This window comes from Rhodnius prolixus, unplaced genomic scaffold (assembly GCF_049639745.1).
Source record: "Rhodnius prolixus isolate KJV_2025 unplaced genomic scaffold, Rpr scaffold_7, whole genome shotgun sequence".
NCBI classification, from domain to species: domain Eukaryota; kingdom Metazoa; phylum Arthropoda; class Insecta; order Hemiptera; family Reduviidae; genus Rhodnius; species Rhodnius prolixus.
In genome coordinates this window covers 10,196,974-10,213,592 of record NW_027411582.1, presented here as the reverse complement: position 1 = coordinate 10,213,592, position 16,619 = coordinate 10,196,974, and the positions used below count along the sequence as shown (strand labels likewise).

The window sequence follows — 16,619 nt, the reverse complement described above, 5'->3', positions numbered from 1 at the left end:
CCCTGAGATATAATGGGCAAGGTTAACATAGTTAAGCTAGCTGCCGTTAGAAAGCATTAGTGATGCATTCAACAGCGTCACGAGGCAGTGTTTTTCCACCTAAATGTGGAGAATTCTTGGGAGGCTTGTAGATCGAAGAAGCAAAAATATCGGCGTTGACTACTCACACGTCTGCCACCACTATTTATATGTTCAAACATTATACATGATAATAGCAATAAAAGTGACACCATTGAAGAAAGAGTCCGAGGTTACCACAGCTAAAAAAATCCCACCTAAAACCAAACTTCTCCTACTAAAGTTTTTTTTACCAACCTTTACCAATCCACTAACTAAGACTAACCTGGAATATATCCGGACTGGAAGTACCAACAGAACTTCCTGAAGCTCCATCACCACCTCCATGATGTGGCCCTTCTCCTTCGCCAAAATTGGCAATAATTTGTTCACGATCATCGGCCACATCATGCAGCCGATCATCAGGATCTAGAATACCTCCGTCCCGTTGTGTCTGCAAAGAGTGTACGGCTACCCAGTTATCTGATCCCTGTAACACAAAAAAAATGGGAAGAGAATATTAAAATTTGAAGCTACTTTCATAGTCCCTTATAGTTAAACTTTAAAGGTATAATTAATGTATTATCTTAGCCCAGCATTCTAAAGAACATACCACCAAAGGATCAGGGTACCCTACAATTAACCTATTATCTTACTTCATTTTTATCCTAATTATTTTTTTCAATGGAATTCTACTAGAAAACAAAAAAAAAAATATGTTAAAAAAGCATTAAAATATTAAAGGAGAAAACTTATTAAATATTTTCACTTTAATATAGTTTCAAGAAGAATTAATTAAATGAATTCTAGGTCACTTTCAGCTTAAAATTATCAAGTAAGCATCTCATGATTTATTCGAAATCATGGGGAACAGCATTTTTATATAATTTTCTTAAATAATACTTTTCGGTCCTCAAAATGTATTAAACAAATTTTTTAAATCTTAAAAATTATATTTTAAATACATTTTTTAAAGTTAGAAAATATTTCAGAATCAAATATCTTCTCAAATACTTCGTGTCACTTTTAAGAAAAAAAAAAAAAAAAATACAATGCACTATACAGAATGCAGTTTTTAAAGCTGGATTTAGAATGAGGACATCATATTCCCGTTAATACAGTAATCTCTCTGGCGCTTGGTAACCACGTAAAGAGGGAAGGCTTTATAACTCAAAATTAAGCACCGTAAAAGACTGGACTGCTTTACAGATATATTATTATAGAAAACTGAAAGGTGAAAACTACAGTTCAGTTTGTTTACTCTAATAACTTCGAGTTCTGTATTCTTGTTAGATGTTCAGTTTAGTGTTTATTATAAAAGTGGATTTAATATAGAGAAATAATTAAATTTTGAATCTCAGAAGGTTTTTTTAAAAATAAATTTTATATCTGTAGTTGGATTCAAGCTCACTAAATACCGCAATGGACAAGAGAGAGAAAGATTGTGGTACAAGTACTGAATGCATCATCTTTACGCGCCCTAGTTTTTCTTTAACAAAGGAAAAACACTGTGCAACATTAGAAAAATTGAAAACCAAGATCTGAAAAAGCAAGATACGCTACCCCTCATTGGGAAATAATACAAGTTAGAAAAATGCAATTTATTTAAGACGTAAAAACAAGCAAAAGGAAATAAGATCACTTGAATACAAATGACGTAACGATTTGCAAATAAATTATTCAAATATTTGTGAAGACGTATATTTTTAGAGGCACCTGTCATTGCATACTTTTTTCACGTCCTATCTTTGGCGAATGATATAAAAAAAAAAGAATATGTCTGGTGAATTTATAAATTCCCCACAGCGTCATCAGAGTAATTGCACTTCAAAAAAAAAAAAAATTATAATAAACTAACTGAAATTGCAGCACAAAAAAAGAAGAAAAGGTATCTCTTCTTCAATTCCGCTTCGTGGCTGCTTAGGCTTTTTACAAATCCTGGTAGCAACATCTGGGAACCATGGTATTGGAGGAATACATGGAGGCAAATGGGGGGGTACACAGAAGAGATATACTGAAGAGAGAGACCAGGCAAGTGAAAGTGACCCTGGGCCCAAAATGCTGATGCAACTGAGATTAGCTCCTTCTAAAAACCTAACTTCTATCAAATTATGCTGCACATTTACAGCGCATAAATCTTTTTTATTAGCTGAAGCTCTATTAAAGGAAGAAATTTTTCCTAAAAATCGATTGTTACACGCTCAAATTAATTATGGCGACCTAAAATTTCATTATTGACAAGTTTCAGAAGTTTTTCCAGATGAACCAGCAGCGCTTAAAGTCCTGTTTTGAGAAAACTAATTTCCCTTAAAGTTGAAATTTTGGCTACACTGTTTCCACGTCATATAAGCGGAGAAAGGGTAAACTGAGAAGGGAATTTTGATCATTTCCCTCATAACACTCCCCAATAAATGCATTTTACTTTTATATGAAAAGTAATCAAGTAGGGTTCAACCTGCTATAAAATTAAACTCTCATGACGTAAGCGGAATACGAATTGGATTCCTCCTACCTGCAAGTTCACGCTGACGGTTTCGTACTTTGGTTGATCGGTTACAATTCAAAATCCAACGCAAAATTTTTGTATCATTTAATCACGACATTAATTCCAAATATTATACAAAATAACGGCTAAATAATAATTATTTTTATCAAATAATTTAGAAAAACTACTGAACAGAAAAAAAGAAGAAAATACCTAAATTTTAAATTACGGGACTTGTACAGAGCTTTGAGTCTCGTTGCGGTACTAAAAACAACCAAGCAAAACGTATGGAACCCCTTAAAGGGAGCTCATTCTTATTTAACAAAATAAAACCCAATGCTAAGACCGGAAATCGAATCCTAGATAATGGAGCAACGTGTAGGTAATCCACAAGATTTGCAGGTACCACCGCGTTTGTGGCCTAGCATTTGTTTTAGGTTCACTCTGAGTTGAACAAGAACCCAGGCAAGGAAATCTTATTTTTTATTTTTTTAACTCACACTTCACAGATCCCTTCCGGTTATAGTTCTCTCGAAGGGAAGTACACCTTATCTCATTCTGAGAGGATGTTGGTCCAAGAACATGAGGCTCTGCCTAAGTGAATATCTTAGTTTGAGGAATGCCTCCATAGTTTTTTATGTGTATATTTTTCATTATTATGGTAATTGTGATAAAAATATAATTTTTCGAAATGTTAAGTATCACGTTTCCCCCCACTCCACTCCACACCACAAACCTACCCATAAAATTATGGAATCAGAACACAGTCTGATTACTATGTAGAATATGGCCTTCTACCTCCTCTTGAAAGTTGATTTTGAAAGTAATAAATAACATTAACATAGCTGCAATTTAAGTAAAGTTCATTGCAGTAGTTCTATAAAAGTAAAGACCAAAGCCTATTTTTTTTTCAGGCAGGCTTTACGTCCAACTACCAAATTAGGTGACAGTGGACAGAGGCGACTAGCAAACATACTTTACTGTAAATTTCTTTTAACCATTAAATAAAATCCAAGGCCTAAGACCGGGAATCGAACCCAATACCAACAATTTATATTTTACAGGTCTCGTCTCTTAACCGCTCGGCTACCGTGGCGCATGCAGTACAGTTGTATATATTGAAAAACATAGGGCGTGAAGCTGGCAAGGGCAACTTCAGGTACCTGAGGAGGAAGTGACAGCCTCCATTATACCTATTATAACTTAATATAACCCTAAGTAGAATGACTAACTAATCTTTTGAAATATAAAATATAGGTAGACCAATTTTTATGTCTGAAAAAAATAAGATAAAAAGTAAACTACCCCATTAAGTACATTAACCTGACACTTTATTATCTGCACAGAGATAAGCTAAGGAATGGTTTAAATATTTTAAAAGAAAAACCGATAATTAAATGTAACGTTAGGAGGAGAGGGAGGTTGGTTATCTCGTAAGTAATGGAAATGAGTAACGTAATCGCAGTAATTACGCACTTGGTATTATTTACCTATTTCCGATAATTTGTACAAGGCATTCCAAATACTTTTACGTCAATGCAATACAATTAAAAAAAAAAAAAAACTAAGAGTTGAAAGCAATTTTATTATACATACTTCTATTTTCTTCAGTTAAGTTAAGTTAAGTTTTTTGGAGAAAAATTGCCTCAATTAAAATAAGCAATTTGCTAATTGTAATGCAATTTTTTGCAAGGTAAAGGAAATAAATACATTTGATTTGGGGGCAATAAGGAAATTTAGTTTAAAGTCAATTAAGAAAATTAGAAAGATTTAAAACTGAACTTTCTCATTATCAAGGCTTACGACAACATTAACACTTAGTTAAGCTGACAATTGTAAGGACCCAGAAAAAACAATACTGCGTAGACACTTAGCCAAGTCCTGAACATAATCATACTTCCTGATTTTCAAGTATGAACAACCTGGAACAGGGGGATTCCATCGTGGAAACATTATACTAGAAATCAACCACTTTTAGAATACAATGTAGCCTAATTTCATTAACTTGTCCGATTTAAATTTCTTAGAAAGTGAAATGGTTTATGTTAGATTTGCAGGGATTGTTGTAATAGATGCGCGATGGCTACAAGAGAACCGTTTAATCAGAGGTTCTCAATTGATGCTTAGTTCCTGGCAAACAGTTTCTATCACCCCTCCAAAAACATTTTGATACTGAAAACAGAAATTGAATGGAATTTAGCGAAGCAAGGGAGGGAACAAAGAAACCTAACAAAGGTTATATAAAAACAATTATGCAGGGAGGATTCGATGTAGATTCTCTCCTGGAGGATATGATTAAAGAGTACTGATAGATTTGCTGAAGATTCTTGATTACTGGGCCACCCGTTTACGTGAACTATTCGTATGTTATACTAGATTTTTGTTTACAGGATGTGGCTGGATTTAATGCTCGGTAACAACCAATTGCAGGCAATAATATGTGAATAACCAGTCTAGAAGTAAAGCTTTGCCTCAGCCAAAAAGTACCCTGACATCAGTGATCAACAACAATGATTGTGATTGATGAAGGGCCATCGAGAATAAGTCACGTTTTCTTGCTGAGCTAATCGCAGATATAAAAAGAAAAGAAAATTATTATTCATTTTATAATAACCGTGTACTTCAATAAATAAATCTGACTAAATATATCGGCAGAAGTGTTTGTTCTAGTTTTTATTATTTCATTTTCTTGATTGATTACTTTGTTTTTTGGGCAATATACTGATTGCTTGTCTTATTATCTGCATTGTAAGAGACGAATGTTGTCAAAATATCTTATTGAATGATTGTAGAAGAAAAATTAAAAAAAAAAAATAGTATCTTTTGTAAAGATGCCATAAGCATATTTGTTCCAAGTTTTTGTAATGATCTGATGATTGGTTGAAGGAGATATTGTGAGTTAAAATTAGAGGATGCTGTGAACTGTATAAGCTGCAGTTGGACCCGAGAATGAATCCTAAACCAATGATGTTTATTTTCCTACTGCTGAACCAAAACAATTGCACTTTAATCTGATGTCAAAGTAATGATTATGATAATTTTATGATAGTATTTGCAGTTTTTCTTTTAAATAAACGTGTTTCAGATGTTTTATAGCGACGAGGGTCTATATTACTTAAAAGACATCACTTACAATAAAAATTTCCAAAAGTGCAATGTAGCTTAATGTGTTTTTAAAATCTTCTATAAGTATTTATGAAAGCGTGGGTTCCTTGCCGAAGTTAAGGTACCTTGATAGCCCTAATAGTAGGTAAGGGTAATCCGGAAAATTTAGAAACAACTTGAAGTAGAGTTCATAAACATTTTCGAACATCTACGAACTGAAGTTGGGTAAATGCTGATTTTACTTCTGTCGTTTCATCAAAACAACCTTAACTATTAGAACTGTAAGTTTTAAAGAAAGCACAAAGTTAATTTACTTTTCTCAATATAAGATATTTTTACGCTGCTAATTACCATTTAAAAAAGCCACTCCCACAATAATAATTATAACCACAAGCGATTTCCCATGGTCAACAAACTTCATACCTCGGTTACCTTAAAATAATATTAGCATATTTTATTATGATGAATTAATTATACTTTATTCAGCGCAGAATAAAGTATAGCGTCTTAGTTAGCGAGTTATTTATATATATATTGTCTGGCACTTTACAACCGTGGTGAAATTATTCTTTAGAAAATTCAACTATTAAAAACACTTATGCAAATAAAAAGTCATTAACATTAATAATTACTTTTAGAATCCTGTCAAAGGAAGAATTCGTTTAGTTCATTTCACAGGATAATGGGAGATGAATTTATGCACTGTGAATGGTCGAAATGGCTTTCAGCAGGAATAATTCTATTAGAGATATTCATAACTATGTGTTGTTCCTTAAATTAAGGGACTTGAAATCTATGAGGCGGTATCAGGAAGAGTTAAATTTGGAATGAAAGCAGAGCTTCCGTTTAATGGAAAAACTTGATATTTTCTACTATAATTTACCTTTATTTAAATAGTTAAGCGGTGGAATTCAGTTTTAAAAACACCCCCCACAGTGTGCTGAATTAAAATCAGACAATGACGTGGTATACACGTCGAACGAAGGGCAAAAACAACCAAAAGTTTACAATAGTCGTAATAGTCACTGCAAGCAGCACTTTTTCTGCAATCTCTCTGGGGGCTTACAGATTACCAGAGCATTCTGTGCTCTTTCAAAATCTTGCACCGCTTCACGTATGCATTGCCTAGTTATGTAGGGGACGCAAGAACTTTTTTGCAAGGAAGAAAAGAGCTTTGAATTCTGTGCAAAATGAAATCATGCTCGTACTGAGGTCTGAGGTAAAAACGGGCATTGCACAAGGGCTTGAGAGCTTCTATTTGTGTGCTTAATTCCCCAATCTCTAATGCGGAGACCAAACATGTACCAACCACTTATCATTTGGCTGACTCCCACCACCTACTCCGTATAAAATACTTAGCAGTTCTATTGGTAAGATAAAGGAAACATCCCACCAAATAATATTCTTATTGTATTTTATTAAAATTTCGAGGTTTTTACAGTTAATGGCAATTTTATATTTTTCACAACGAGTATACACGTCGAACGCACCGTAATAGAGATTTGGCTCAACTTGTTAAGGGGTTTTGCCCAGATGAAAATCCAATAACTAGAATGCAACTTCCGTTCAACTGATAACCACATCCTTAAAAAACCTAAAAGTTATCTAAAAAGTGAGCCTAAAAGTAACACCCTTAGAAATAATAAGATTCTTAAAAGATGATTTCCTTGCCACAAAATAAAAATAAATAGATAAAAAAACAAAGAAGATCCTTCGCGCTTTTTTCCCTTAAAACCTTGAACAAAAAAGGACACACTAACATTATCATTGTTTTATCTTGTACACAGTCATTGTTATATTGTTACTGATAACATACAATCACATACAAGGGACATGCCTAAGTGTACTTTGTAATAATTATAAACTATTCAGTGGTATGTAATCTCAGCTGACTTCCTAAGTCAGCTGATTGTCCACTGCCAGTATGATCTACCACAATTTGTAACCGTCAGTTATACAAAGAAGAAATAGTAATTTTCACAATTCATGGAGACAGAGAACAGATGCTTTTCAATAAAAATGAAAATTAAATAAAACAATATATATTTTTTTTAAAAAAACATAATCACCTCTCATGTAAATAAAATATGGCAAACTAAGAATGTCGAGGTCGATTACAAAATCAAAAGGACAAATTTTGATTTGTTAGTTTTTAACTTTTTTTTTATTTTTTTTTAAATGAAAATAAAAGTTTCATTTATTATTGATTTGCATTCATCAGATAACTACATCTATTTAATGAAATTGTATTATTATTAATTAAACTGCTCGCCAGAACTAAATCACGTGTAGCCAATAATTAATACACGATAAAAAAACTGTAATAAATAAGCTCAACTACAAGGACAAAATAAAAAAGTGGTACAAAAAGAAAAGGAATTTAATATACTATTTAATATAATAATATATATTCAATATAATATTAATACCTTATTCAGAATTTTTTTCAGTTTTAAATTTTAAAAGAATTTAAAATTCAATGATCGCCAATCGAATAGCGTATTAACAAGAGGTAAACTTCTTTTATTTAGTTTATATATATTTGTATTAATTATTGGATTTATTATCACTTTAAGAGAATATATATTTTTATGCGATAAGCCTCTATCTTTCTTTCTCAATATTATTTATCTAATTTAATACAGTTTTAAATAACGTTACGACTTTTCTTGGCATAAGACCTTCAACTTTAATGCGCCATGATAAATCAAAGCTCAATCGACTGCTTCTGCTCGTACACTCTCTTTTTTTTTTTCAAAAAAAAGTGGTGGATCCTCCGCCAACATTGTTGTAGTTGTAGATGATTGGATGCAGAAAACGTTACTAATATTAGCAAATAACGTATGCAACAAAGCAACGTAATCAAGACACGATGCGTTTCTCCTCAGATTCTCTCAAAGATCAGTTCAACCGGGGCACAATTTAATATATACGACCTTTAACTGACTTAGAACTTCACCCATTAATAACTTGGCCAGCGCCAAATATCCTATATTGGCATTCAGATAATGGCATAAGGCTTCATTTATAGATGGCATTGGTCATCATTCCAATGATTTCAGCGTTCAGTTTAACCAATCACAACAAGCTAACCCAGTTTTCATCCCCCCGCCCCCTAGAAATGCTTCTATCTCAAATCCAGATTCTGGCGCAGTATCTGGATTAAATCCTTCTCCAATTCCCGAAGCCACCAATACTCGATAATCACGACGCTATAATCATGTTTTGAAAATGCCAAGACAGGCTCGGGTTCCACAGTATGATGTGCTGGATCTTTTCGTCACCGATTGCATCAGCTCTTTCATTGTTAATTTTGATCGTTTAATAACTTATCAGTGAATGATAAGCTACAGAGATTCGATAATCTCATCGTTCATTCGCAATGGAGCGAATGTATCTCTATCACGATTGTGATAAGAAAACGAGATTATAAAGAGATCGCCACTAATTACGCAGATCCAAACCACTAGCTAGGAAGTCTTACTTTTTGGCAGGTTAAGCACCACAATAAGTCGAGTTTACCACGAGATTTACGTTGATCTTAAACTTACTATCAAGTTATCAAGACACTATGACGAACACAAAATCTCTCTTCTTCCTCGTATAAAAAGTTAGCTTAACCAATCCATTACTCGTAAATTAAAATTAAACACCCGTGAACCAATCAACCGAACTACTTCCTCAGTAAAACCTAACAGTGTTACCAACTCATCATTTTACAACAGAAATAAATCTGAATATACATACAAACAAAAAATTCTTTTGAAGTAAAAAATAATTAGAGTGAAAGTTATACATTTTTTGATTGGATCAGATAATTAAATGGTTCTAATTGGGTAATTTTTCATTAAATACGATTATTTTCAACATAAAAATTAATAACTGGCCAATATAATTACGTGAATAAGATAAAACCATTTTGAGATTATGATCAATTATTTTCTGAACAAGTAAAGAGAGGGGGAAAGACAGAACTTTCACCGATCAAGAAAGCTGTTGTAATTTCTAGACGACCGTGTTTTATTTCCTTCCTTCCATTTTTTTTTCTTTTTAAAACGGAAACAAAAGTCACAGCCTCTTGTATATAAGTATATATATCTTTTGTGTTCTCTACACAAGAATCATTTCAGACCAATAATATACTTATCTTAGACCTCATTCACGTACAACGCGGTGCTATACAATCAACCAACTCAAATATCAGCCGTGTATATGTGATAGAATCGAGTTTGGAGAAAACATTCAAACTCTATAGAGAAAGAATTATCTAAAAATAATCCTCGAAATTCTCTTCGATTTGATCCGTCTTTTACTCTGACCGGAGGAAGTTTCTCGCACTATACTTGTGTCAAATTTTACCATCAAACTGTCCGGAAGCATGTACGAGGGTCGTTTGAAAAGTCCGTGCAAAAATAAAAACTACTTAATTTTTTGGGGTAAACTTTTATTTTTCAACATAGTCTCCTTTTAGGCTTATACACTTTGACCAACGCTGCTCTAGTTTGTTGATCCCTTCCGAATAATAGGATTTGTCCAAGTCTGAAAAATAGCCATTCGTTTCTGCAATCACCTCCTCGTTTGAATAAAATCTTTTTCCCGCCAGCCATTTCCTCATATTGGGGAACAAATAGTAGTCCGAGGGAGCCAAGTCTGGAGAATAGGGGTGATGTGAAACGAGTAGGAACCCTATTTCCATTAATTTTGCGACCACAACTGCTGAGGTGTGAGCTGGTGCGTTGTCGTGATGGAAAATAACTTTTTTGTGGGCCAATCGTGGGCGTTTTTCTTGCAGCTCGGTTTTCAAACGGTCCAATAACGATGAATAATATGCACCTGTAATAGTTTTACCCTTTTCCAGATAGTCGATGAGGATTATTCCTTGCGAATCCCAAAAGACAGTCGCCATAATCTTTCCGGCCGAAGGAACGGTTTTCGCCTTTTTTGGCGCAGATTCCCCCTTGGTAACCCATTGTTTAGATTGTTCTTTGGTCTCAGGAGTGTAGTGATGTATCCATGTTTCATCCACAGTGACGAAACGACGCTTAAAGTCCTGCGGATTCTTCTGGAACAGCTGCAAACCGTCCTTGCAACACTTCACACGATTTCGTTTTTGGTCAAGCGTGAGCAATCGCGGCACCCATCTTGCGGATAGCTTTGTCATGTCCAAATGTTGATGCAAAATATTATGTACCCGTTCATTCCAGATGCCCACAGCACTAGCAATCTCACGCACCTTCCATCCATCACCATATCATGGATTTTATCAATGATTTCTGGAGTAGTAACCTCAACAGGGCGTCCAGAACGTTCTGCGTCACTTGTGCCCATATGGCCACTCCGAAAATTTTGAAACCACTTATAAACTGTTCTAATCGAAGGTGCAGAGTCACCATAATGTTTATCAAGCTTCTCTTTAGTCTCCTCAGGCGTTTTGCCTTTCATAAAGTAGTGTTTAATCAACACACGAAATTCTTTTTCGTCCATTTTTTGAAAATCACTCGACTTCCTCGATTCAAACGAATGCCAAACACAAAGAAATAGACCGATCTGGCTGAAACTAGGTGTGTGTTCTTCCAAGAGATGCTACTAACTAAACATAACCTCGATACGCGCCAGTGGTGCTATCTCTCTGACTTTGCACGGACTTTTCAAACGACCCTCGTACAAGAAGGGGCCGCAAAATTTATCAGAAATATCTTCTTCTTTTTTTGAAATTACAAAACATATCACAAAATTAACTACATACATTACGCAGCTGCCTCATTAGACCATAAAATATGCTAGCAGCGTTGAGAGATAAGGGGCAATAGTAGAGCTATGTTCTGAGTAATTCTCTTGCCTGAATCAACAGTTATGCTTCAATGAATTAAGACTATTTTTTCTCTTAATAAATTTACAAAATCTAGAACATTCTTTACGATTTATTAAAGCTAATTTAATTTATAAGAATTTGAGTTTATAAAAATCATTATCAAAATTTTTGATACAAAAAGGAGACCGAAACAGAAGCAGAATGTTTGGAAACAATGGTTAAAAATATGCCGGATCAGTAAATACAACGACGAAAAACTGATTTAAGATCGAAAGTATGTTTTTTTGATGTTCAATTGCTAGATAGATAAATAAAAAGCTCCAAGAAAGATTGATCGAAAGGACAGAAGGAGCTATCAAAAAGTAAAAAAGAAAAACACGCGTTTCAAAACGGGATATTCCTAGCCAAAACTAGGATTTAAAAAATATTTTTATCACGAACCCAATACTTTCCTTTTTTACCAAATCAAAGAAAATCATAATGGAGTTATTTACCCAATAAATAGGAAAACATAATTAGAAGGAATTATAGAATGAGAACAAGTAGTAAAATATGTCAGAACATAGTAATAAACTACAGAGAGAGTAATTTAGGGTGTAAATGTGCTGTTAGTAAACTGGTTGTCACCGTTTTGATGGAAATTGATGTTTTCCATCAAATTTCCTGTCTCGGTAGCAGCCTTTTTCCCTCTACCCCCGCCCAGAAGATAATTTGTGCTTCATAAATGAGGTCAGGGAATTCTAAATAAATGTGTTCTTTGTTTTATTTACTTCAAAACTTCAGCAATATAAAAAAAAGAAAATGTAACATATATATATATATATTAATGAGGAGTTATTTATTAGAGAGAATTTTCACTACCTATTTTGAAAATTATTATTCAATTATCAGAAATATGTTCAGCTGTTTAAATATAGTATTGCTCATAAAATTCCAATTAAATGATTAATAATAAAAAACTGCGTGGTTAGAGTACGCAAAATGGGAGACCAATACCAGTATGGCATTCATACCATTTCTGTAACTAGCCACTAGATGTATGAATATAGTTGTAATGAATTATGGAATAAGCTAGCTGCAGAGCATACTGAACACAGCTTGGATTTATTCATCTTGTAAAGATGGTGAGTTGGCCATTTAGAATACACGGTATTATATAAATAAAATTTTTAATATAGTACTTATTATATAAATGAAATAAAAATTTCACAATTTTAAGTTGGAGAAGCAGTATTAATTTTATTAATACAGTAAAATTAATTAATCAAAAAAGAGAAGTGATGAAGAGGGAACTTGGATGGAATAGAAACTTCTATAAAAGTGAAAGGATAACATAAAATATTAGCTTTACATGTGGTGGCTTCATTAAGTGGTAATGCTTTTAGGAATCAGCTGTTAAGAGATGGAGGATTAAGGCAGTAAGGTTTAAGAGAAAGATTTCTGTAAGAGATGGAGGAGTAAGGCTGAAACGTAAAAGAAAAAGATTTTATTGAGTAAATTAATTTAATTATTTGGGATGTCTAATTTAATAATAAAATTTAAATGGGATTTCGACGATGTTAAGAACTGAATTCAAACTGATGATGTAAAGTAACCTGCCAGGATTATCTAGAGAAAACAAATCACGTTCTTAGGCACCCATCTGAATATCAACTAATCGCTTAACACTCTGGAATTAATTACAATAATTTCATGCAACAAAACAATTACAAATCGAGATAGATGGTAGGGAAACAATATTGAAAAGAATATGGCAAAATTATTTAGCGTAGTTTGGGTTAAATAAGGACTTAACAAGAAGGATGCTTTTAAGTAAAGTTATTATTTGAATCAGAGTCACTAAATCTTGCATCTTGGCACCTCTATCTTTAGGTAATCGTGTTAGGCAGGAACCTGAAAGGAAGAAGTTCCGGAGAGACCCTTAGATAGACAGCTAGATGGAACCGATGCAGGATGGTTATCAAATCAAAACGAAATGTCTGTGTTTAAAATATAGTTTTCTGGAATTATGGAATGAGGGTTAATGCCCTGGTGAATTTTACTGTTGAGTGGTTGGTTCCAAACCCAAATAGCTCTGTTAAGGGTATTGTACGAATATTGGAAGTGTCAATAAAAGTGCTGAAGAGTATCGTACAAGGTCCATGAAAGTAGAAGAATAATGTGAGTCTGGTAGAAATAAGCAGAAAGATTCAACTTAAAGGATAAACTAGACCTTCCAAAAGATCGTAGACGTTGGGAATGAAGAAAATAGACCACCAGAAACGAATGGCCAAACTTATCTAGCTTCTTTAAAGAAAACACCAACATTCTGCCCAAAGAAACTAGAAGATCACAAGAATCACCAAAATGTCTAAAAGTATCGTAATACAAAAAAATTCTTATATTAAATTTGGGTTAAGTATTAACAATCAAGGTCTATCCCAGGAGCCATTGTTCTAGCTGATACTTAAATCAGAACAAATTATTAGGGAATCAAATTAGGCTGAACGCATAGAGGACTTATCCTGATAAAGCGAACCAAAGACCCGCAGGAGCTTTAGATCAGGCGATCAAAGCTAGAACTAACTAAACAGGGGAAAATGTTAAGGTTTTCTTGCTTGGAAAAACCGGTCATTGATGTTATTTGATCGAAATCCTGGATTTCCGAATAAATATAAAGTATACTTAACTAATAACAATTATAATTAAATGAATAGAATAATTGGACAGACCAGAATGGTGGGTGGTTGTTGATCGACATTGTTCTTCTTCTGTATCCTTTGTACTTCGTACTTCTGTTTCCATGAGAACAATCCGCAGACGTTGTTCGCCAGTTTGCCAGCCACTTGTCTACAACTAGTGCCACTGCTACAGTGTTCCAACATCGCCCGCCCCCCACCAACCGCCACGAACACGTCACCGGTCTGTACACTAGCACCTCACTCACACGTAGACACACTTTCTTCGCTACTTCTTTTCTTCAATTTTGTGAAATATTTCTTTTTATTTCATTTTCGTCGTCGAAACACCTTTCTCTTTATAGCTTTGATCAATCCTTCTTCAATTAAAAGCCTCTTTCAAGTCCACCTGTTTTATCTAAATTATTAAGAAAAAAGATATCGTGTAAATCATTTATCCAAATTTTATTTTTCTGTCAAGTCTTCTGTTATTTCTTAAAATCAAATTAAGAGTATCTTTTACAATTTACGGTTTTCATATTAAATTTATCGTTTGATTTATAAACTACATCTTTATTGTCACATATTTAAACTAATTAAATAAAAAAATTAAAGTAAAACATTTTAATAACATTTTTGTCTTAATATTAAGTGAATGAATGTGAATTAGGGTGAAGGGACCAGTAATTGACTGGGCACCAGTAATTGACATACCAGAAATAAACTGGTATTATAAGGGATATGAGCCGTTTTTAGTGGTGATTCTTTCAATTTCGTTATTGAGAAGCCTTTGGGCAGCAGTTCCAGAAAAATATTAATTATTGGAAGGTTCCTTGGTATCAGTGGAAGGTTATTTGTGTTAAAAGTTCAAAATCAAGGAAAAACAAGCCGTTGCTAAGGAGGATTGATAAGAAAATAATTTTCCTTTTTTCTTATTTTTCGTTTATTTGTTCGTATATTCGTGTGGTTATCAATGTTCTGTTATAATTAGTATTACTTGTAGATTTCATTTATATAGTTTTTTTTTTATTTATAAGAAGCATTGAGGATTAAAATGGGGCTGTCAATCACTGGTCCTTGAAACGGCAATCTGCCCAGTAATTGACATGTATGTCAATTACTAGTCCTACAGCTTTTTTGTTTGAGACCAGTGATTGACTTCCTGGGAAAATGGTAAGATAGGTTGGTAAATTTTATTATAATTAAAAATTCAATCATTGTAAAATAAAATCATTGATAAAAATCGGCAAAATAAATAGTAAAACTTCCAACAAAATATGTTTAAATTAATGAATTAGCAAAGGTACGCCTTATTTCAAGAGGGCATGCAGAATGCTTATCCTGTAGAGATCAAGTAATGTATGAACAACAAACTGGAATAATCGTGATCGCCGAACAGCTTCACGAGGCCTACGTGACTAATAAAAACGACGCCCACTTATCGGAGTTGGAAAATCTCTCATTCTCCCTCGGTTTTGGGTCCTAGCCACATGACAAAGAAGAAAGGGAGGAAATGGCTAAACCATAGAATTTCATCAAAGGAAACGGCCAGAGGAAAAGTGAAGCTCCCTCAAGAGAAGTACCAGGTGCGAAATCAAACATACGTGGAGAAGTTGGTGACTTTGAGATGTTACACCTTAATAACATAAAAAAGATTGTAAGATCTATTGTATTTACCAATTGACAGACATGTTGACCGAAGACGAATAGGCTAATAGGCTAAACTGTATTAAAAAAAAATGAAATCGGTATGAAAACCATTTTTAATTCCTAAACACGTGAAGGTTGGATCGCCCTGTACTACTTTATGGAGAACGTTACCAATTTAATAAAACCGTTGATGTGTGAGGTTTTCAAATGGCTTGTGATTTCAAGTGGCTAATTATCAATTACATGAGATATATTATGATGTTCATTTCCTATGTATTCCGAAAGAATATTTTGTTTTTTCATTCATTTTTTCTTTTATGGTGTGCCTATTTTAATAACACATATTTTTGTCAATTGGTTACCTAGTTATGTGAATATCAGTGGTTTATTTGTAGGTATGTGTATTTTAATACCTATCCTTTCCAAGTTAAAGAGTCAATAACAGATATATATTTTTTAATCTAGTTTTTTTTTCATTGACGTTTCATTTATTTATTACTGTTACAAATGCGAATGCTTACAACCTGTGGCGGGACGCGATGAACGTGCACACAATGTATAATATACATGTGCCCAAGAGGTAACTCAGTAATAATAAACAATAAAATACTGAATAGATGCAGAAAGTAAGAATGAATTACATTCAGATAGTTTGGTTTCGAAGCAAATGACACTGGCAGCACAGATTGTGGAAAATATTAGCGAAGCGCTCCAAAAGAAGGGAAGCGTAGGAGAAATTTGGTTCACTAGAAAGCACCAACAACTCGAACACAAAGTCGCGTAGTAGCGATCGGTAGCAGCGTTATAGGCGGAATGAATAAAACAAGGATGTGACCACATAGTCTAATCGGAA

At 33.6% G+C, this 16,619-nt stretch overlaps 1 protein-coding gene across 10 annotated transcripts in view; it reads right to left on the bottom strand.

Moving 5' to 3' along the window:
* baz (par-3 family cell polarity regulator) overlaps positions 1-16,619 on the bottom strand; it is a 144,146-nt gene that overhangs the window by 27,540 nt on the left and 99,987 nt on the right. For 8 of the 10 annotated variants that reach the window (XM_074113890.1, XM_074113895.1, XM_074113893.1 and 5 more), the window contains exons 2-3: positions 14,171-14,534; positions 344-547 (exon numbers count right to left, since the gene is read on the bottom strand). In XM_074113890.1, the coding sequence (XP_073969991.1) occupies positions 344-547; positions 14,171-14,323 (357 nt within the window). In that variant the 5' untranslated portion in view covers positions 14,324-14,534. The remainder of the gene's footprint in view (positions 1-343; positions 548-14,170; positions 14,535-16,619) is intronic. The other 2 variants (XM_074113892.1, XM_074113901.1) reach the window with 1 other exon arrangement.